Below are 22990 nucleotides of genomic sequence, written 5' to 3' on the forward strand. Positions count from 1 at the left end.
TCGCTGTCACTTAAAAAAGGAGTATCAGAGAGAGAGAGATGAAAGTCAAGGGATAGCTGCAGAAGCACATCATTTGGATATTCTGGAAGCGCTACAGAAAGGCATTCCTTGGATTTTCTCATCAGAATTGGATGCAGAACTAAACCCAGCCTGTCAGAGCTCACCTCATTTCTTTTGTCTTTGACTGAGGTCACAGTGGACATTCGGATAAAAGCATCAGACTTAGGCTAGTCATTTTTAGATTTGAAGGACTAACACCGCACCCGAGGCAATTGCAGGTTACGGCGCTGTGAGAGCACCCACAGGTGGTTCGAAGATTGGGATTTGGTTGTGCGAGTTATGCACTTCTGTGGTCAACATGTGAGGTTGAGCATCACAGACACTCAGATTCATATCATACACAGTGTCTGAGGGGTTTGCAGACTGCACAGTGAGAAAAAGAGACAAGGAAGGGATCCAGTTTAGCTGCTGTGTGGAACATGAGGACAAAAGCAAATATGCACTAAATCTGCTCTGAACCAAAATACGTTTTTATCTAATAAAAGGAAGGTGCATGTTTTTTTTCTCAAGCATAAAGCAAAAATTAAAACCTGGTTTGTTAAGGTAATGCTGCTAATTATCAACAGAACTCTTTTTACTAATCAGCTCTGAAAGACCAATGAAGGAATCGGACCAAACCAAGGATTACCCTATGACTTGGGATTTTGATCTATCCTGGAATTCATTCCTAAAACCAGCTGCGCGTCTTTGCCTCAACACCTTGGATTTCTCAGACCTGTGGGACGAGGAAGACAGTACAGAGGACGAGGGAACTCAATCAACCAATGAATCATCGTTGTGTCTCCAAGCCCCTCCGGCCCCCCCACCTCTTCCTCCCCCTCCTCCGCTGGGATCACCTTTGCCCTCTGCCTCCCATAAAGGTGCTATCAAATGCCGAACCTTGAAGCTCCACTGGAGGGAACTGCAGAGTTTAGCTCCCCTTCCCAGGATGACCCGCTTCGGGACTAAGACTATATGGGCCGGACTTGAGCCAGTCCATTTGGACACAAACCGACTGGAGTACCTGTTTGAATCTAAGGGCAGTAGCACAAGTTTTAATTTGGCTTCTGGGAGGCAGGTAAGACCAATGAGGCAGGATGATGACTCAGCAAATATAGTGAAACTTTAGTTTTTACCCCATTCGGTCAATCCTAGTATAAAAATCGATTCATTTAGGGGGATTGCTGGTGCTATCGGAAGATTGGTCCGGTTGTCCTTCATTTTTGGCCGGATTACCCTCACCTTCCGCTTTCTTTGTGTTGGCATTCTAAATTTATGAGAACTATGGTTAACTGCTCCTCAGATCTCTGGAGGGTAAATCCAGACAGCTAGCTAGACTGTCTGTCCAATCTGAGTTTTCTGTTGCACGACTAAAACAACTTTTGAACGAACATGTTCCACCAAAACAAGTTCCTTCCAGAGGCTATTTTGCAGACACAACGACGTTATTGTATCCGGGGCTTAGTGCCACCCAGGATGATTGTGATTGGTTTAAAGACATACCAAGACACCAGAGCACATTTCTCCCATCCCAGAATGCTGTGTGGACTAGCCACACTCTCACCCCCAGCGCTGTAGCGGAAGGTCTGGCAATGTGAGACTAGGTCAATGCATGTTGTTCTACATCAGCTTTTCTTTACATGTCAACTTTTGGGGAAACAGTGACAAAAACGTTTTTAAAATGTCCATTAAATACAATATGCTAATTTTGATTTCTCACAATGAGAAATGTTATTGACATTTTTGACAAATTTACAAATTATTATGATAAATTCCACCCTAAAAGGCACTTACATAAAAACTTATAATAACTTTATTAAACTGTACAGAAGCAGCCGTCAGTCTCCGTGTTGGGGATGAAGCGGAGTAACATCATAACCATCGCTCTGAGCAGACTGCCCCCTCCCCGCCTCCTCCCCCCTGCTATCTACAGCATGGACAGCAGTGTGCTGGACAGAGAGGACGTTCAGGTAGAGGTCAAGTCTTCAGCATTTGCTCAACTTTAAGTGTTTTGGATTGGGTGGATAGTGCAGTATGAGTTCATCTTTTTCCCCATTCCTTTCTAAAACAGCGGCTTAAAGCACTGATCCCAACAGAAGAGGAACTGGGTCTGATCAAGGAGACCAAGGCCCAGAACCCCCTCTCTCCTCTGGCCCCAGCCGAGCTCTGCCTCCTCACGCTGGGGGAAATCCCACATCTGAACTCAAGGCTTCAGCTGTGGGCTTTTGCTCTGGACTATGACTCATTAGAAAGGGTAAGTTAAAGTGAAATTAATTTGCCACTGAAAATGTATTTGGTAAAGATGGATGTTTGTTTTGCTACCGTCTAAATGATGCAAAAGTGCTTAAATCTACACACTTCATGTAGAAACTGCTTCATTTGCATTTGAAAATGTTATCCTGGAATTATCCTGGAATATGATTTGGAATTATCCTGGAATATGATTTGCATTTGAAAATGTAGTTTTCAATAATAATCAAAAATGTTTATGGCATTTTCTATTTAACTGGGATGTTTTGGGAAGAATTGGCGGGGATTTGTTACAGACAAAATACACACCGCGATACACTGCAAATTACATGCAACCATGTATCTAGCTAATTGAAAAAGCTCTCTTTACTGCACTGTGTGAACAGGTAACTCTATGTAATATTTTATGTGGAGCTTTTTTTATTCAGGGTGCAAATGCCCCACCAAAACAAGTTCCTTACCAAGACCATTTAGCCCATTTGTGTCCAGGACTTAGCGTTGCCCAAAGACGACTGTGATTGGTTTAAAGAAATGCAAACAACCCAGAGCATTTTTTTCTCCCTCCCTAATTGACAAGATAGAGCTCAACAGTCCCTCCTTCAAGAGACCTTGGGTTCCGGAAGTAAATTTTCCATTAATTTCTCCTATTGACGTCTGGAAAAATCTGTATTTAGAGTTTTAGACCATGCCTTACGACCTTACGTGAGCATACAACATGTCATTTAGAGTGACAAAATGATCAGATAATCCAAAAAAAGTCAAAGGTACAAGACTGTGTACATATTTTCATTATAGAGTGAAGGAACTACTCTTCCCATAAACTACCGCATACCACTGAATAAAGGAAGCTAACGTTTGTTTAGCTAACAGCTAAGACAGCATGTAATAACTTTAAAAGACCCTCAAAGTAAAACCAGAAAATAACCGTTAAAATATATAACAGCTGTTACATCAGCTGTAGCCTGTTTTTCCCAGTGTAAAGTTTGAGTTAACGTTCTTTTAGACTGAATAAAGGTGTCAGCTAGCGGTTAGCAGAATTAGCTGTTAGCTAAACCTAGTGGAGGTGAATGACGGATAGTGCAGGCAGCACAGATCGGGTACCGATAGCTCCCCCTCCTCACCAGCATGAGTTCCACCAATCAGAGGCATCACTGAGGGATTGTGGGATTGTTCAGAATTGTGAAGTACTTATTCAAGACATTGTGAATAATAGACATTTATCTCAAAACAAGGTTGGTGCCCCATGAACTTTTTGCATCTATGTGAGCATATACAATCACTTAGTCATGCCGTAGCTGGTTTTCAGTCTTCCATCAATCGTTGTGATTTTATGGCTTGTACTCCAATCATCATTAGAGAAATTGCATTGTATTTTAAATAAAATGAAACATGCTTTGCTGGCTCACCTACTGTTAATGAATCCCTATATTGTCCTTTTAAATGTGTCCCTCCTCATGACAGGAAATTGCTGAACCTCTCTTTCATCTGAAGTTGGCCATGGAACAGCTCGCAGACAGTCAGACCTTTAGATGTATTCTCGCAACGGTGTTAGCGATCGGTAACTTTCTCAATGGATGTAAGGTGAGTGATCACAATCTTTATCTTTAATGCACTTTCTTCTTTCCCGCAAAATTCTCACATTACATTGTGATATGTCAAGGCCCGTGGTTTTGAGCTGAGCTACCTGGGGAAGCTGTCCCAAGTGAGGGATACACACACCCGCCAGCCCCTGCTGCATCATGTCTGTGTGCTGCTGCTGCAGCTCTACCCACAATCCTCTGACCTCTACTCTGACATCACTGCTGTTACTAAAGCTGGAAAGGTGCGTAGTTGGGCCTGTGTGTGTGTTTGTTAGTCTCCTAAGTGTGTATGTTATGCTGCATGTGAGTAGGAGGGGAGGCTATGACAAATTGATTCAAACTCATTTTCAAGATCAGGTAGAAAAGGAATGTAAACCAAGTCAACCCTGGAACTAAAACTAATGTAATCCTATTTCAAACAGACAACACATTATGTTAAATCATTCAAAATTAATCTAAGTAACAATGCACTCCAAAATGCACCAATTCTCTCTCTTGTTCACAGTTTGACTACTCCCTAGTCTTGTCCAACCTTACCCAGCTAGAGGTCCTGTGCAAAGCATCATGGGAGCAGCTAAAGCTTTTAGACAAGGCGGAGGAGAAGAGGAAAGGAGGAAAGGTGGAGAAGAGGAGAGGAGGAGGAAATGAGGCTTTGGCCCCAGAGGGTTCGCTTCGTCACCGCCTGCCACAGATTTTAAGAGAATACGAGGAACGGCTGAAGGTTCTGAGAGCGGTCCATCGTCGGGTTATTAACAGGTGCAAGGACATGGTTCATTTCATTTTGTTGACATTTTTGGTGATAAGTGCTCCTTGATGTGGTGCTGTAAGTAAAATTGGCATCAAACATCATGTTCAGTTGCTACCATTGGTAATTTTAGACCCGTTTAAGGAGGCTCAAGCCCCATTAAATTTCATCTCAGCCCCCTTAAAAATAAATTTAATTTAATTTTTTCACTCAATCAATCAACATCGGTTGTCCCCAAAGAAGAAGTTGGTAATTTCATGGCACAGATTAGAACCCAAATTGAAACATAAGCAACTAAAATTGAAGAATGTTAGAACACTGTGTCAAATTGGTCGTGACTGTGACTTATAAAGTGTCAGGGTAGAGTGCTAATAAAAACGTTAGCTGACGTTGTAGTTTATTGGCTAATGACTAGCCAATAATAGTTACTGATTTAGTGTGTTTGTGTGTGTGTGTGTGTGTGTGTTCTCTATTGGGGCTGATTCCTCTAAAAGGTCTGATCATAGAATCGCCCCTGATTTCTACCATGTTGTCTTTGCCTGTATATTTTTTTAAAGTGAGGCCAAAAGTTGTCCTTCTCATTGTTGTTAAGTTTTAGTTATGGAGTAAAACTTTCGGTTTTCCTTTACATTTTTGGTCCTCCAGGTTCCACTCTTTCCTCTTGTTCCTGGGCTACTCACGAGCTATGGTAAAAGACACCAAAGTGGAAGAATTTTGTAAAACCATCAGCAACTTTTCTTTGGAGTACAGGACCACACAGCAGGCCATCGTCCTGCAGAGAGAGAGGGAACAACAGAAAAGTGGAGAAGAAAGCCCAGGCCCTTACACGTCTGGAGGCAGGAGGAAACGTCAACAAACTTCAACACAGGTTGTCTTTTTTTTTTTTCAAATGAAGCACCATTCAGGACAAAATGATTGATAACCAGGTATGTATTGATCCACCAGGAAAATGAGGAGCAGTGTCGGCTGGAGGAAGTGCTGAGAACACCTGATTCCATCTCAAGACTGGATAGCACGCTGCCACGAAACCGCAGGAGGATGGCTGACATCCAAGGTACTTTATACACTCCATTTTTGTTCTCTCTTTATTGATTGAATGTGTCATACTGAACCCACATCTGTTTATATCTCAGGTCCAATCTCACGGAAAATGAAGTGGTAACCCTGCTGATAGACTTTGAAAAGCCATTCCCCCACTGGTGTGATTGAATAAAGTTGTTTGTAATTGTTATTTATGACATTGTTGTTAAAAGTGACATTTCTGCAGCAAGATGTTGTTTCGCAGTAAGAAAATGGACAGATGCATGGGATTTCAATGCCATTCAATTTTTATTAATCATGTTTGAGTTGTAAAGATGCTTTTAAGGTCCCATGGCATAAAAACGTCACTTTATGAGTTTTTTTTAACATTAATATGAGTTGTCCCAGCTTGCCTATGGTCCCCCAGTGAATAGAAATGGTGATAGGTGTAAATTGAGCCCTGGGTATTCCGCTCTGCCTTTGAGAAAATGAAAGCTCAGATGGGCCAATCTGGAGTCTTCCCCCTATGGCGTCATAAGGGGAAAGGTTACATCCCCTTTCTCTGCTTTGCCCGCCCAGAGAATTTGGCCCACCCTTGAGAAAGAGAGCAACATCATGGCTTGCAAACAAGCATTATTATTATTATTATTATTATTATACAGTAGGCCTATTAGGGGACCACTAAGGGCTGTATAAAAGTATCCATAAAAACAGCATGTCATAGGACCTTTAAAGTTTGTTTTGATAAAAAGAAATCAAACGAGTGTGTGTGTGTGTGTGTGTGTGTGTGTGTGTGTGTGTGTGTGTGTGTGTGTGTGTGTGTGTGTGTGTGTGTGTGTTTGTGCACATCACAGCTGCAATCTGTATTAACGCTATTCTGTATTAAAGTCAAGTGCATTAAAGTCTGTTTTGATTTTTTAAAAGCAACCGTGTGTGTGTAAATGAAGTAATTTTAAAAGAAAACATTAACAGAAGAGCATTAACAAAAGCATTTGCCAAAATAAAGTCTCAAAATATGATGAAAATAAAAATCAGGTTTAGACATAGTTGCCCTCCACTTCATAATTGTACATTATGCTACATTACATTGCTTTTCATACGCTATTTTAATTGGAACGCAGCGCGTGGACATTTCGCTTTTCGTCATGGTTTACGTGTACAAAATAATACAGAATCGATATCAACTTTTCTAAGCTATGAAATATCAGGATAGCACTCGTAGTGTGGGCAGCAGTCTGAACGTCTTGGGAGTGTTATTCAAATCAATCGATTCGCGATTCGTCATTCACGAGCCGGACTGGCAAACCTACCTGCCAATCCCTGAAGAGTTTAGCCACACAGGGTGGTTTAAATATCCAATCAGAAACGAAGACGCAGCAGTGGGCGTGTCCCTGCTTCTGTTGTGTGTGTATGAGTCGACGCCATTTCGTGTCCACTGGTTTCAAGGTGATACAATCAGCCTGCAGAGCCGTTAACGGATCTTTAACCACTCAAGTATTAACAGCGTTGAATTTTACTCGTTTTTAGTAGCCTATTAAGCTCCTGGTGAGTATTTTTAACCGAGAGATTTTTGTCCCCTATATTTTTCTTAATTTTTGACTTTGAACCTCTTTGGGACTTTTTGTTTTTATTTTTAATGCATTTTTCCTGGCTGGTATTCCTGAGACTGTGTTGGCTTTAGTGGCGTACATTTTGTGTTGGCAGATTGAGCTGCGCAGAAACTAGTTTTAAGTAGCTTCCGCAAGAATATTTTTGCTTTTGTTTTTCGAATGAGACATTTCAAAACCTCATTTTTTTTTCAGGGCTGCTCTGTTACCTCGTTGTTTATTTGGTTGTGGTCGTATTTTCGAAGGAAAGAAAGATGGAAGATTGTACCAGTCTTTTCTGGACGGTGTTCAAAACGGGTCAACCCTTTTCCTGGAAATATGTTTTTAAAAGGTTTTTTAAGTCTCGTCCGGTGTTTTGCCTTCACCTGTAACTCGAGTCGCAGTCGTTGACAAAGAAGTGTTTTTGCCTGTTTTCTTTGTGATTTTGGCAGTGCTGAGACAGTATATTTTCTGCAGCAGATCTTTCAGGAGTGATGTAATTTTTCAGGCGAGATGTTTTTTCCTCAGTGACAAACTGGGGCGGCTTTTTTAAGGAACATGAACACATGGGATTGCTGTGTCATTGGTGTGAAAGAATGTGTGCCTTCGGTAAATCTGATAAAAACTCATTCTAAGTTCATTTGCAGATGTAGAAACCCGTTCTTTCAGTAGCAGTATATTCAGAGCTGTGGAGCTGCTAAGACCCACGCGGGAGGCCTAAAAGAGGGGCCTGCAATGAGCTGGAATCAGGCCCACACCTCTAAATAGTTATGTTCCTATTTTGAATTGATCATTTTATAGCTTTACGGCGGATCAGTTAGGCCTACCCATGTATTTGAAGAGTTTATAATCAGATTTGCAACAAAGGTTTACAATGGAAAGAAAGGGTAGACATGCAGTTGATGATGCCCCACCCCCCCATCCCCCAAATCTGTAAGATTCCTGATTTACCCCCTACTGTACACCCCTCCCCCCCTCACCCCAGTGGCCCCAAATGTGTCCTCTGGAAGTGTCCTTGAGCAAGATCCCGTCCAGGCTTCAAGGGCGCTATTCTGTGGCTGACCCTTTATTCTGGCCCCTAGGAGGGCAGCAGTCAGGGGTGGGGGGGGGGGAGTGCAGAGCCACCACTTCCCTCAGACTGGTGATGCTCTGATGTGCCCTTTGAAGTTGACACTTGTCTGTCCGAGATTGTCCTGCTCGTAATGTTTGATGTCAGTTTGCATGTCTGTACACAAATATGCAGGTTGAGATTTACACAGGCAAACTACATAATTTAGTAGTTTTATAAAGAGTTTAAACATCACAATCTGGAGCAGTTGTAGCATTAGAGGGGAAACAAGTCAGGATCACAAAGTCTAATAAACATTCATTTATTATTCTTTAATTTATCATGAGTTCCGTCTTGTAGTAGCCTGCCTGCACAGTCTGGCGGACAGCTTTGTCATACATCTTTTGATGTAGGTACACATGCATTATATTGGTTTTTGGGTTAATGTGTTGTAGTAGTCTGAACAAATTCAAATGTGATTGTGGGCATTATCATTTGGCAAGTCTTTTGTTTTTAACTCTGTGTTCATACATTTCCCTCTCTGTTTGTGGAAATAACAGTTCCTAGTTCATTTTTAGAATGGCCTCTTTTCTAATATTACATTTTTTGTTTCCCCCTGTTTAGTTTTTGAAGCCACTTTTTTGAACAGCTGCAAATCGTAAGTTGGTCTCAACCTTTTTTTTTTTTTTTTTTTTTCACCTCAACTTTTGCATCACTTTTTTTTTTTAATATTCCACTTTTGTTTTTATCTCTTTGTGATTCAGCCCATTTCTTCCCCTTTTGAATTTCCTAGAGCAAATAGCATGTTTTTTTTTTGTGCTGTGAAAATTGAATATCAACTGCATAATTTTCAGTCTGCTGACACTAGTGGCCTCTTACAAGAGCTTTTCCCACATGTTCCCGGTTTTTTAATCTAATGCATAATGCTCAGTTTTTATTAGAGGCCCAATTTATAGCTAATTGCTGAATAACACTCCCTCAACTCCCTCGTTCATCCAGTTCTTGGATTAACTTCTTGCAAAGGCTAAATAAGTGCTGCCCTTGCTTTGTAATGTGTCTTTTTCCTTAGTTTGCATGCCATTGATGGAGTCAAATCTGGTCTATTGCCCACACAGACAAAAGACACCTGTTCTTGATAATAACAATGATGTCAACATTGTCACCCCCAATAGTAAGTTTGTATCCATTAAAAAAAGCATGCCTACTGAAAACCATTCAATACTAACATTCAGTAACCACTGTCCTGATTGTATTTGATTAAATGCCATTTTCTTACAGTTTTTATGAAATCCAAATAGTTTCATTGGAAAGAGTTTTGCGGATTTCGCACAAGTAATTATCAGTTAAAAAGCCTTTAAACCCGTGTTTAACGTCAAAGGTTAAGCTCCATGCACATCTGTACAAACTGCTCTCTGTGAATTTGTCTTGTCTGTGTTCAAGCATGAGTCCTGGCAGTTGCAGTGTCTTTCACAGTCAAAGCACAAACATTAAACCAAAGCTCACTCACTTAACTGATCTAATTTATTGAACCCACTTGCCAGCCATCATTAAGATAAGGAAAAGATGGCCTCCACATCTTAAGACTTCCCAGTAAACGCCATTATGTATAGAAGTCTCGGCTCTTGGCCTTCACACAATAAAGCCCAGATGAGGCAGAGGATAGGAAGTTATTTCAGTTATAACGAAATATGTAATATACCATGAATGGACTCTTGATATGAGGGGCCACAATTAGCATCTAGCCCCTAATTAAGATGTCTCATTTTGAATGAAAAGACAAGGGAGACCTTACAGTATGTGCAATCCAATATAATAGCCCTGCAATAAACACCACCTCTATGAAGCTTATGTTCAGTTTATTGAGAATATCAAGTTTTCATTCAAACTGATGCACTATCTGGCCTTGTTTCTTTCCCGTAAGTTGCCAAAGAAACTCAATAATAAGCATATAGAATGTCAAACTCCTATTAAAGCTGATGCATACTGAACATACTGTACCATAGTTATGTTTTACAGGCAGCTCCCAATCGCTGCCAAATCATATAATTTAATGTTGAATGGAGAAAAGTCTTCAAAAAGCGGGCTGCATGTGCCAAGCTCGTAAAAATGAGTTGAGGTGATCATCATAACTGGCAGAAAAATAAAACTGATATTGATGTTAAATCAACACCTCTTAACAACCAAACAAAAACCAAGTAGGGGCATTTTAATTGTTCCTGTTATTGTGTCCTAATGTGAATAAATCCCAAATTCTCCAATTGTTGGCTATCTTCAGCATCAGTCTCTGTTATAAAACTCACTGGCTTGTATATAAACCCTGGATATTTCCCCTTGAACCCCAATATCCCACAGAGAATTAGAACACCACTTTCTGAGCTGCCTGTTTAGTCCCCACTAAACACACCCGATGTTGTGGACACCCTGTCAGCTCGCCAAGCAACAGAAACGTCCCGGCCAAATCATGTAGAGGAGAGCAGAGCACTAAGCTTTGGCTAGGCAGCCTGACGCAAACCATGTAATCCCCTGCTAGCTACCGGCCACAGAGAGAGGCTGCTGCTGCTGGGTCCCAGATTTAGCCCAGCTGGCAGCAGCGCTGTGTTTTGGCAGGTGAGACCCGGCTTGGTAATGGCTGAAGTGGTTGATAATAAGATTACTCACAGGGTTGAGAGGAAATTAGGAAACACAAGCTAGACACCCAACAGGTCCATGAGTAAAGTCAGTGTTGGTGTCCTAATGTTGAAATAAATCCCACAAAAAAGGGAATAATGTATTCACCAACAGGGGCCAGGGGGTGGAGAAAATAACACTTTGCAGTAAGCTAAGTGAATATATTTTATTTCTGAGGCTGCACGATGATCATTGTCTGTCAGTAGTTAAATAAATACCAAGTGTGTGCCTGCCCCCCTTGCAATGTTGCATAACTACAACAGCGACAGTCTTTTCGCTTGTGCAGGAGCTGCAGTTTTTAGTGGAGCAGCAGCAGAGATGCCTCAAAAGTCATCAGGGGGCAGGAACCAGAATGCAAAAGAGGCCTGCGTATCCCCTCTCTTTTTTCCTGCTACCAGTAGACACTCACTGACTAAAAAACTCAATGGGATCATAAAAAACAGAGGTTCATGAGCTGTTTTAGGATATTGATACACGCTTTCTGGCCTTTTTTTAAGATTATGACGTGCAGCGGTTAAGGGCCACCTATCCCGTTTTTATGTTTAAGCATGTACAAATAATACAATGTTAATGAGACCCCCCAATATGCCTGCTGAAGTAGTCTGCGAACCGTAATAATGCACGAGCATTCTTCCGGGTTAATGCAGGTTATCTGCCCCGCCGACGCGTCTGCGCAGGCGCGGCTTTCGCCAAATGACGTACCAGAATAAACAAAAACAATGGCGGCAGCGGTAGCGTCGCACTTCCACAGCTATGAAGAAGCGGAGTATTTTCTCTCGGTAATGAAAGAGGCATATCAGCCTCGGCCCTGTGCCTCGCGACCGCGGTCTGGAATTTGAAGCAGGAAGGATTATGGCGCCTGCGCAAATAACATGCAGGAACCGGGAGACTAGTATTTATCATGTTTAGGTCTACAGGGGTATGAATAACAAGATTTTTCTGTGTAAGGTTAGGGGATCCTCCTGTCCTCGTAAACACTGCCTATGTGACATTATTTCAGTATACATTATTATTTATTACTAAATATTATTTATTACTAAAGTGCTGCTTGGAGATTTCAGAGTCTTTATTAATTTAATTTCCTTCTGTAGAGTTACAACAAGGAAGTGAGCAGTTTCACAAATATTAGTAGTCTGGGTAAAAGCAGCTTTCTCACTCTATTGCATTATCTTGTTTTGTCATAACAACCATTTATCCCACAGGTTTTTATAGCCACCTCCAGTTTTTTCTAAAACATGTTATAGTCTACCACCTCCTGACCAGCCCCTCGTCATTTTTAAGCACTTCTTGGGTTTGCCAAAAATCCAAGAAAGGGGGGGGGAAAAAAGAGCAAACTTTTTGGAGGTGTAGATGTCTACCCACTGACTTAATCTCTCATAGTTCCTCGACAACCCTCTTCTCTCCAACAGAGTCAGACAGGCAGGCAGACCTCCACCAACCCGAGCACAGACACAGACATGGAGTGAGTGCTGGCTGCTTCGTGACCCAATCAAACTGTCTATTCTGCTGTCTCATGTCCCTTTTAGAGGCACCTGTCTCCCGTTTGAAAATGCAAACACACATTTAGTGTGTGAATGTGTGTAAGATTATACAAAAGTACCCCTCTTCTCTGAATCCACCTGTATTGTAGGAAGTAGCACCTTGAATATTTTTAATGTGTATATCAATAATTACAATGGCTTTTTGTTAATATAAAGATTGGTACAAGTGGTTGTAACATTATCAGTTAAGGGTCAATTTATTAACTGGCAAGAATTTTGATAATGATTAATCTTTTAGGTGATTCACAAGCAGATATTCTGGCTTCTTAAACGTGAGGAATTGCGCTCTTTATTTTAACTTTAAATTTGATCTATTTTGGTTTTAGACTGTTCGTTGTAAGAAACAAGCAATAGTCTAAAACTAGACTCAATAACAGCTGCATCCCTCTGCAGTCTTTTACCCACTTTAAACCCGCTTTTAAAAAAATATTGTGGTAAAAGAGCTTAAACTTACAAGGCCAAAACTCACATAGTGCTTAGTGCAGAGATCTACACATTTTAGTGCAGAACAAAAAAAAATCTCATCTCTTTTTCTTCTTCATCCTTTACCCATCTTCCATGTCCACCTCCCTCGTCATCCTCCAGCCCCATGGCCAGCAACGTGACCAACAAGACGGACCCCCGCTCCCTCAACTCCCGCGTCTTCATCGGCAACCTCAACACCCTGCTGGTCACCAAGGCCGATGTGGAGGCCATCTTTTCCAAGTACGGCAAAGTCTTGGGCTGCTCCATCCACAAGGGCTACGCCTTTGTCCAGTACGCCAATGAGAGGAACGCCCGGGCCGCCGTGGTCAGTGAGGACGGCCGCATGATCGTGGGACAGGTGCTAGGTGAGGTGGGGGGGAGGGGGTTGATAATTAAGAGCTGCAAGGATGGAGATACAAAGCCAGGGAGTCCAGGAGTAAGGCTGAGTTCCAAATTGCATACTTTTTGACATTTTGACATTTTAGAATGTACTGCAGCTGCCCCTACAAAGTACATCCTTTTGCATGCAGTATGCATACAATAGGGACATACTGCATCTTCATAACATGGCACCTTAAACTCTGACCCTCTTGCTCATTAATGCTGCACAAGGGATTGTGGGAGTAGTATGGTCAGAATAGCCAGAAAGTCATGCTGCAAAATCTATCCGAATGCAGTAGGATGTACTGGTGTTTTTGGCATACTAAATTTGACATACTATGCACTGGGACTAAATATTTTTCTGACATACTAAGTAGTATGGTAGTATGGGTACTGGCATGCAGGGTGAGCCTTAAATTCAGTACTGGACTCCTCTCCTAAGAATTATTCTGAAAAATATGTGCAGAGTTTAAGTGTCACTTGTTCTAAGAAAGTATGGTGAAAATTATATTAAGAAAAGAAGTGCAACTTTCTTATTAAACACACATATTTTTCAAATAACTTCTATTGTAGTATTTTATTATACTATTTGGTTTTTGTTTAGGGGAAAAAACGGCTAACCAAAAGTGTCTAAGAAAATGTTTATTATTAATGCAGATGTACAGTCTAAAGTCACATGTGTTATACCGACCTGTTCTTAACTCGATATTCTCTGCAGGGCTTAAACACAAACAGAATAACATATATTCCCTCTCACAGACACGTCTGTTACAGTTTTAAAGTTTTCAGTTTCTGTTTAGCAATCCAGACAGGCGAGCCGAGCTGCCCTCTAGTGCTCCAAACATGGAATTAAAAAGCAACACTGAAAGGAAGGATTGTTTTGTACAAGGGATATTTACCAACAACATCTGGCATAGAGTAAAAAGAAAAAAACAGCTGTTTTCTGGCCCATATTAGTAATTATTAAGGGTAGGTATAAAAAAAACGTGTGCATTGTGATACTTTTAGAGCCGATTTTTTTTCTTTTTTAATCGATTATTTTTTTTTACCAGTAATTGACCTAAATATTTTCTGTTTATGCGACTACATCATATCCGTTTCCAACTAAACAGACCGACAGCAGAAAATGAAGAAAGTCCATGTTATGTTCTTTATAAAGGAAATAAATGTCAGACTCACTGACTGACGTGTGATGTGCATTCTTCTCAGAAAATAATTAGTTTTTAGAAATGTCTCATGACATATTGTTTGTGTTAAAGAAGGAAACAAAAATTGCAGTACTATTGAATTGCAACACTTCTAAGATCGCAATAAATGAAAATCGCAATCCAAATCAAATCGGCATTCATGTATCGAATCGGGACAAAAACATATGGTCCCAGTCCTAGTAATTATTTGCAAACACCACCTGGTAGGGGTTAAACCCTGCGTTTGTCCTCCACAATGAAATACCATTGGTTGATGGGAGGGTGTGATAAAATGTGTTTATTGAGATTCCACACTTTCGGTTCCTAACATGCTTCTGGCTCTTACTCCTAAGTACTCACTCTTACTCCTACGCCTCCAACTCCCAGCCCCTCCTTGACTCTGGGTTTTTCCTCCCTCAGACATCAACCTGGCAGGCGAGCCGAAACCTCACAGATCGAAGACAGGGAAGCGTTCCGCAGGAGACATGTACAGGTGTGTACACACTCGATTATTCTCACAAGAATAATTCCAGTGATCTTGCATTCCAACAAGTCTCGAAGCGCAAAGTCAGTCTAACTTCATGTCAAAGATGAGTGCCCTTTGCTGTAGTTAATCTTTGAACCCTCTCCACAGTTCCTCTGTTGATTTGGACTATGACTTTCAAAGAGATTACTATGATAGGTAAGCTGTCTATTCATTATAATTAATATTATTTTAAGAATAATTGCTTGTTTGTGTATCTACCTGTTAGAGGTTGACAGTGACACACACACACACACACGTGGTGTTCACACAGATGGATACACATTTCTGTTTTTATTCATTCTCTCTGTCCGTTGTCACTCACACACACACATTTTTGCACCTCTGCATCTCAGGATGTACTCCTACCAGCCCCGGGTGCCTCCTCCCCCTCCACCTCTGTCCCGTGCTGTCATTCCCACAAAGCGTCCCAGGGTCAGTCTGAGCGGAGGAGGGAGCCGACGAACCAAAACCAGCTTCTCTTCCTCCAAGACCAGCCAGAGGACCTCCCGAGCGAGTAGGTAGCACAATTATGAAGTCAGCTGTCCCGTGCCGCTCCATCACAACCGCATCCATGTTGTAATAGTCTGTCTTTGCCAGACCTTCCTCGACAGCGCTGCGGACGAAGGTCTGGCAAGTCCACACAACATTAACATAAAGTCATTGGGTCGCTGAGCGCCGGACAGAGCCACCGTGCCGCTGCAAAAAAGCCTCGGGAAGGAACTTGTTTTGGTGAAATGTGTACGATCCAAAGTTGTTTTAGTCGCGCAAGAGACAACTCAGATTGGACAGATATTTTAGCTAGCTGTCTGGCAGAGACCCTGCAGAGATCTGAGGCGCAGTTAACCATAGTCCACATAAATCAACTGGAGTTTAAAATTCCAACACAGAGAAGGCGGAAGGTACTAGACATCCGGCCGAAAAGAGGGACATCAGGCGGAATTTCCGGCGGCACCGGAGCAGTCCCAGAAGTGGAATGTCCTGGATATACATTAATGTTGTAATGACTTTTCTGCTGCTTTTCCTCCCACAGTGAAGGTAGATGATCTGCAGTCCATCAAGAGAGAGCTCACACAGATCAAACACAAGGTGGACTACCTGCTCGAGAGCCTAGAGTGCATGGAAAAGGACCACAGCAAGAAGTCAGGTGGGCCCCAATGACCTGAGTGTAACGTACACTTTAGACCCGCATGAAAGACAGAAAATGTAAAAGATGTGAAGGTTTTTTCTAGTGCAGAGATTAGTTCAATCCGGAAAAAACAACAACTTTGTAAACCAGCTTTGAGGTTACTATAAGATATTCTTCCCACGGTTTCCCTCCATTTACTCAGAAATGAAGAGCTGCCAACCAGAACCAGGTGAGGTGTCCCCCCTCAACTCCTCCACCTCCAGCAAGAAAGATGAGAGCATGAAGCGGGGCCTGAACGACTCTGAGGAGGAGGGAGATCTGCTGGATGACGACGACGAGGTGAGGAGTGGGGATAAGATGAGGGAACCAGGGCGAGAGCTAAGAACTCATGTGTGATGTATAAAGTGTTGTTTTTCCCCTCTTCTCTGCTGTGCAGATGAAATGCAGACAGAGAGAGGAGGAGGAAGGCGAGCAGGAGGAAGGAGAGGACGACGGAGATAGCACCAACGGAGACGAGTCCTAAACATTACACAGGCACACAAACGCATACATACATAACACAGATTGTGTTTGAGTGTATCTCCACACCAGACTTGTACACAATGGTCATGTCATAGCTGCTGAATTGACTGGACATTTATATAACATATATATATAACAGTGTATTGTAGCTATTGCTTTCTCACACATACACACATTCATAAATGTGTCAAGTACTTGTTTCTGGATTTTCCAATTTTCCTCTGAAGTTGGTAATTTGATTTTTCCTACTTTTTCTTTCTTTTATTCAACTTTTTTATGGATATTTTCTGACTTTGGATTAATGAAAACTCAGATGTGTTACGTTTAGAGAAAATGCTTATTGTTTAGTTAAGGATAAATGCAACATCGTATTGCATTGTACGTTTTAATTCAGGGCTGTAAGCCACTCCATTGTGACATTGACGAAGAAATTGTTTTTTTTAGATGGCCGTTTAGTTGATGTAAAAAAAGAAAAGAATAATTGAACAAATTACCACCTGTTAGCAGCTGACATGACAAGATTTTCTCAAGTGCAACGGTTTGAATTTAAGTCAGGCTTGAGACAAAATACATAACATGGTACTAAAGTCTAGGTTTGAAAATGTGTAAGATTTATTCCTGATGTACAGCTGCCTCCTAACCAGCAGGTGGCAGTGTATCACAATAACCACCCAGAGGACTTATTTCTGTTACCCTTCTGCATGTCAGATAACAAGAGCATGTACAAAACGTCACATCAGACTGCGCTAATGCTCAGACAAAATCCCCATTGCTCTGAAAAATAGTTTTGTTTGTCACTGAGGTGTTGCAACCTTGACTGATCTTGACTATGTAATGCAGTGCTGTCCATGTTTGTCGGTTTCTGTTGATGTTTTGTTTGTCATTCGACTGCACTAGTCAAAGTGAATAAACATGTTTTCCAAGTTGGAACCTGTACGAGCTTTTTCTGAAAACCTACAGTACATGGATGCATTCAGGTGCAGTGTTAACGTTTCTACTTAAAATTACCACTTGTATATAAAAAATCACTTGCAGATAACGAGGTAGTACAACATGTGAATGCTATCATGGTGCTGCATGTTGCAAGTTTTTTGGTGGAGCTTTATAAATGGTGAATAGAGAAAGTAAATTGTGGGTTGTGCAATAGAAGGAGAGTGTTATTAAAATATGTATTGGGTGGGTGTAGCTTTTAAGTTCAGAGCACGCAGGTTGAGACTGGATTGAACTTGAAGTTATTACCTAGTAAAAATTCTTGCTGAGCCGATATTTTCTCATGCACCTTTTAGATCGAGTCATGCAGGCTTAGTTTTGCTTTTATTTACCCGGGTTTTGAGATATGTGTTTAAAACGTTTGTACAACAAATCTTTGACAGCAAAAGTCTAAAAGACGGATATCTCAAAACAGGTTTTCAAAGTCTGACACTGTGGAACCCCTCAGACCGATTTTAGACTATTATTTGTCCTACCTCAAATCAGGGGATAATCATGCTCAAAATTTTGAAGCACAGGTCCCACAAAGCTTTGGGAGATGTAAACAGGAAGTAAAATGTGTTAGCTAATGTGCTACAACTTGAGCCCTGTTGTGGTTGCTTGTATTTATTTACATTTTTTGCAAATTAGCCACCATTAAAAGTATGATCAAGCTGTTACCAATTGTTTTAAATACACCTCTATATGTACAGACAACTATTACTTAATAATAGCTTACTGAAGAAAACTTAAAATAATGACTCTCAGGCAAGCTCTGGAGTTTTAGGAGCATTCTTTTTTTTTTGTGATGGGCATTGGAAATTATGATACCACCTTGAAGCGTAAGTCACACTGAACGTCAACATGTGTATCATGTATGTGTGTTCATAGTTTACTGAGTTATGATGTTCAGTAGGAGTAGGCCTATGACATTTGACGCAAATTCTGGCAATCAACCCCCAAAAAACACAAAATTAAGACTTTGTAGTCTCAAAGTACACATGTAAAGAATGTGCTAATTGCATAAGTACCTTGCTTTTTTAACCGCATGCAGCATATTTGCCTGAAGTCTCTCTGAGCCTCACAGTTTAAAATCATCTGTTTTAAAACAGTGAACAGGTGCAACAGAAACTATTTGCATGGCTAAATAGGCTACTGTTTAATGTTTTAGTTTGTAATTTAGGTAATCTGACCCCTTAATTTACTTGAACCTAATCGAAAACACGTTTCTTACCTAAACTCTGGAAGAGCAATCCCGTACTTGAACAAGTGAAAAAGCTTGTTTGTCCAATTACCAAACGGCAATCGACACACACCTTCTTTATTAATACACATTATCCTGCCGGGAGTCTGCTGAAGCCCTGTAGCTCCCTAATGAAGGCAAGAACAGAGAGCTGGCAGCGATCAACAGGAAGCAAAAAGGGAAGATCAATAACTTATCAATAAGCCGCCGTCTTCAGGGTGAACTGATTAACTTGGGAACAACAAACGGGGGGGGGGGGGGGGGGGGGGGGGGTAGATAATTAGAGGATACAGAGTGAACAAACCTCAACAGTGGAAATGGTGTGTAACAGATTGAGTGACCGCAGAGCAGTACCTTTTGGTGAAAGTTGTCTAAGCACTGCTGGTTGTTCTTGTGCAATGTTTTATTGGATAGAAAATGTTGTACTGCTTGCCGCTGAAAATATGTGGGAATTTTCTAAGGAGCGATATGGATGGGCCAACATTTAGATGATCACATTCCCATCCCACAACTGAAAACACTGCCGCTCTTTAATTCTTTGCAATGAATGACAGCACTTTAAAAAGAAGCTGTCAAACTAATCAAAATCAGATGATGCATTTGACCATGAAACATTCACTCATATTGTATGGCTGTACCATAAGCTGTTAATGCATGCACGACTTTGGCTAAATGAAAATTAATGAAATTGTGCAGTGCAGTGGGAAGTTCACGCATCACGCATATGGGAAAACATTGTCCAGACACTTAGAATATTAATCTGAGTCTGGCAGTGGCAACACAAGTACTTTTGTAAAAGGTTAATACAGACGGGACAATTATCCTAATAACTAACATTGTTGCTTGTATCATGCATAATACTGGTCCAATGTTAAAGATTGTTGTTCCCATCAGTCACTTAGACACAAAAACATTGGAAAATAGGGCCCAGGTTGACACACAGTTATCCTTTAATAAAAGTGTGTACAGGTCAAAATCACTCAGCAACAAAACCACAGAACTCATGGTGGTCACTTTGTCATGGCAGGAAATAGCTTTAATGGCATTAATAATGGCTGCATTCCATTTAGGTTTGCCTGCTGAGCCCTGTGCATGCTGGCTTGAATAAATGTAACCAAGCCAGTAAAGATGTTCTTAGTTACACCTTTGACAAATAACATTACTAATGGCAGCCTCATTATGTGACAAATCTAAACGTCCACCATAAGAGACAGTTCACCCCAAAATCAAAAATGCATATTTTTCCGTTTACTATATACTAGTACTATTTATCAATCTAGATTGTTTTGGTGTGATTTGCCCAGTGTTGGAGCTTTCAGTTGTAGAGATGTCTGCCTTCTCTCTCCAGTTTAATGCAACTAGATAGCACTTGGCTTGTGGCCCTCAAACGCCAAAAAATTACGACCAAACAAACCAAACAGCAATGTCTCTTTCCAAAACTTATGACCCGGTTACTAAAGATAATCCACAGACCAGGTTGTAGGCAATTTCATGTAGGACTTATTTTCATTCTGCCATAGAAAGTCTGATATCCCCAGCACTGGGCAACTCACACCCAAACAATCTAGATTAATAAATAGCACTACAGGAAACAGGAAAATATGTATTTTCTTTATATTTTGGGTTGAACTGGCCCTTTCAAATACTTTGTATTAGTGCTTCATCAACTAGACAAATTTTCACTTTTATGAATATACTGTAGAGTATGAGCAACATCTTTTTCATCACTTCAGCCGGTTAGTTTAGTTTGGCACAAAGTTTGTTATTCTTTGGACAGAGCCTGGCTAGCTGTTTTTGCCAAAATGCCAAACTATTCCTTTAATCATAAGATAATACAGTAAGTATTGATTTGGTGATTAACATCCAGAAGTAATCTTAAAACTGGGCTTTTTTTTAAGTGTTTAATGTACATATAACACTTTATTAACATAACATGAAAAAAGATTGTGTGTCAACCATTTAGTAGCACTTTGGGCCAGTGCTAGTTTATTTGGGTCCATTGTGGCGCAGGTGGATCCAATGGGGATGCAACGACAACATAGCAATTTTTTTGTATTAATCATTAATCTCAAAGTACTTTTTCATTTGATGTTTTTATTATTTAGTCTTAAAATGCACAAAAGCAGTTTAAAATGCCCATGAAATTCCCCAAACCCATAATGTCTTCAAACATTCCAAACCCCAAAGTTCTGGTTCATAGCAGTTTTGGCAGTTTTGTAGCAATGAAACAATTATCTTGATTAAGTTTCTGCTCATTGGCAAAAGAATTGAGAATAGTGCCTGATTTTGGCTACCTGAAAGTCCATCCCTGTTGTTCATTTAGGACTTGGCCTATCTGAGTTTCTTCTTTTTGTTTTTCTCTCTGCAGTGCATACTGTACGTGAGAGCTGGGGGACACAAACAAGTCCTCCTCTTGTCAGACCATTTAACACGAGCATGTTTGTGATGAAAGAAACATTCCTCTTGTTATTTTGGGTTGACCTTTTTGTGGCTGCACTTGGTTGCACTTAATTTAGTGTCACAAAGAAGAGGCCCTGTGTATATATGTGTGTGTGCGTGTGCGTTGTGCAGCGGTTTCCCTGTCACTAGCCCCCATAGCTGGTGTGAATATAAATGAGTGAGAAAGAGGGTTTCCACCACTGAACACAAAAGGGGAGAAGAGGAGGAGGTCAAGAGGAGGAATTGTTGCTTCAGGCTGTTTGGCCTCCTGCTTCTTTTTCTCCCTTTGGCCATGTTCACCAAAGGAAGGAGAAGTTGGATTGTCTCCCTCCTTCTCTTTTCTCTCACAAGTCCCTCCCTCTGTCTACTTGTTATCTTATTTATTTATCCGTGCAACCTTTGAACATTCTCGTCCACTATTCTCCCTCTGTTTCTCAGCTTTATCTCACCCTACATTACGCAAAGACTATTTCTCCCTGTGTCCTTCCATTATCACCGTTCATTCCATATTTCTGTCCCTCTCCTTCTCTCCACTCTTTCCTCAACCATTTAACACTATCACTTTCCTACCATCTTTGCTTCTGCCCCTTCTCTCGCCCCAGAGCGATCGCTGTTATCTGATCCGACTGTAGCTTCAGATAAGCTCCGACTCCCAACCTCAGCGTCCCTGCTACACACAGACACTCCGCCTGTGTTCAGGAACAGAAAAAGATCTGCCAGTACATCTGTTATCCTCTGCAACACACAAAATACAACATGACAATTGCAAATCCTGTATTCAAAATACCACTATTAAAGAATAATTTCACATTTTTGGAAATAGGCTGATTCACTTTCTTTCTGAGAGTTAAGCGAGAAGATTGATACCAATCAATAACAGTTACAGGCGACTGGGTTACATCATCATCTATGAAGCTCAAGCTTTCCATCTGCCTCAATACCTTTCTCATATTTAAATCATCTAACCATTTGATTCATTTATAACATATCCCATACGTACTGCATGCTACCCCTAAGCCAGACGTCTTCAACATTTTGTAGGCCGAGGACCCCTTAGCTGAAAGAAAGACAGAGCAGGCAACCCCTGCTGCTGAACACATGTTGTATACAATTAAGTAGCAGGTTAAACCAGGTTGGGTGGAGGAAAACAAATAGATTGTCATATTATTTATACATCACAACATGTCTGTGGAAGGCACAGTGACTCCTTCAACTGAACTGTATGGTTACCATGGTGGCAATAGTATAGTACAGAAAGTAAATACTTATCTTCAATGTGTACATTTTTTTAATTCACGGAGAGGCCAATTTATAGCTGCTATAACACACTGGATTCATATTATTGTATATTTGCAGACATTTTAACAACAAAAAAAAAAGAAACTAATTTTTTAACATAATTTGGCAGCTCCCCTGCTCTCACTCTGGGGATCCTCCAGGGGTCACGGACCTTCTGTTGAAGATCTCTGCTCTTAGCTGAACAGGTCTGGAATCAGGTGCTATGCACATTTGAAATAAAGGGAGCTGCAAATAGCTTCTACTCCCCCCTACACACGTTAAAGCTTAATGACTGGATGTCTGTGACTTGTAATCGTTTCAATTAGTTCCATTTGCTCAATTTTTTTCTCCATGCTGGTTGCATGCTTGTCTGACTGT

At 41.0% G+C, this 22990-nt stretch overlaps 3 protein-coding genes across 15 annotated transcripts in view; all 3 read left to right on the plus strand.

Moving 5' to 3' along the window:
- On the plus strand, window positions 1–6203 carry si:ch211-63p21.2 (FH1/FH2 domain-containing protein 1). The gene is made up of 9 exons (XM_032499188.1): window positions 1–1117; window positions 1869–2009; window positions 2111–2293; window positions 3751–3870; window positions 3950–4111; window positions 4375–4625; window positions 5260–5482; window positions 5560–5668; window positions 5748–6203. The coding sequence occupies exons 1-9, from the start codon at window positions 659–661 to the stop codon at window positions 5774–5776; spliced, it is 1677 nt and encodes a 558-aa protein (XP_032355079.1). The 5' UTR covers window positions 1–658; the 3' UTR covers window positions 5777–6203.
- Window positions 6204–7032: 829 nt separating this feature from the next.
- Window positions 7033–17610, plus strand: LOC116669381 (heterogeneous nuclear ribonucleoprotein C). 13 transcript variants are annotated; one of them, XM_032499196.1, is made up of 11 exons: window positions 7033–7179; window positions 8893–8926; window positions 9338–9439; window positions 12345–12397; window positions 13062–13306; window positions 14930–15002; window positions 15144–15191; window positions 15389–15549; window positions 16066–16179; window positions 16364–16500; window positions 16598–17610. In XM_032499196.1, exons 3-11 carry the CDS (start codon window positions 9413–9415, stop codon window positions 16682–16684), a joined length of 945 nt encoding a protein of 314 aa, XP_032355087.1. In that variant the 5' UTR covers window positions 7033–7179; window positions 8893–8926; window positions 9338–9412; the 3' UTR covers window positions 16685–17610. The 13 variants fall into 13 exon arrangements, with proteins under 13 accessions (XP_032355087.1, XP_032355086.1, XP_032355094.1 ...); XM_032499195.1 differs by having other exon boundaries at window positions 9384–9439; XM_032499197.1 differs by lacking the exon at window positions 7033–7179 and adding an exon at window positions 7231–7829.
- The window catches only part of ndrg2 (NDRG family member 2), a 51327-nt gene continuing 45898 nt past the window's right edge, over window positions 17562–22990 (plus strand). Inside the window, exon 1 of the mRNA XM_032499189.1 lies at window positions 17562–17660. Within this exon, the coding sequence (XP_032355080.1) occupies window positions 17651–17660 (10 nt within the window). The 5' untranslated portion in view covers window positions 17562–17650. The remainder of the gene's footprint in view (window positions 17661–22990) is intronic.

Source organism: Etheostoma spectabile, chromosome 19 (genome assembly GCF_008692095.1).
Source record: "Etheostoma spectabile isolate EspeVRDwgs_2016 chromosome 19, UIUC_Espe_1.0, whole genome shotgun sequence".
NCBI classification, from domain to species: Eukaryota; Metazoa; Chordata; class Actinopteri; order Perciformes; family Percidae; genus Etheostoma; species Etheostoma spectabile.

Bases quoted from the DNA above. Each gene is read 5' to 3' on its own strand.
- si:ch211-63p21.2 (XM_032499188.1), top strand. From the start codon at position 659: ATGAAGGAATCGGACCAAACCAAGGATTACCCTATGACTTGGGATTTT. The intron at 1,118-1,868 runs GTAAGACCAATG...TAAACTGTACAG, and splicing joins ATTTGGCTTCTGGGAGGCAG to AAGCAGCCGTCAGTCTCCGT. The intron at 2,294-3,750 runs GTAAGTTAAAGT...TCCTCATGACAG, and splicing joins ACTATGACTCATTAGAAAGG to GAAATTGCTGAACCTCTCTT.
- LOC116669381 (XM_032499192.1), top strand. From the start codon at position 7,787: ATGGGATTGCTGTGTCATTGGTGTGAAAGAATGTGTGCCTTCG. The intron at 15,550-16,065 runs GTAGGTAGCACA...TTCCTCCCACAG, and splicing joins CCAGAGGACCTCCCGAGCGA to TGAAGGTAGATGATCTGCAG. The intron at 16,180-16,363 runs GTGGGCCCCAAT...CCATTTACTCAG, and splicing joins GGACCACAGCAAGAAGTCAG to AAATGAAGAGCTGCCAACCA.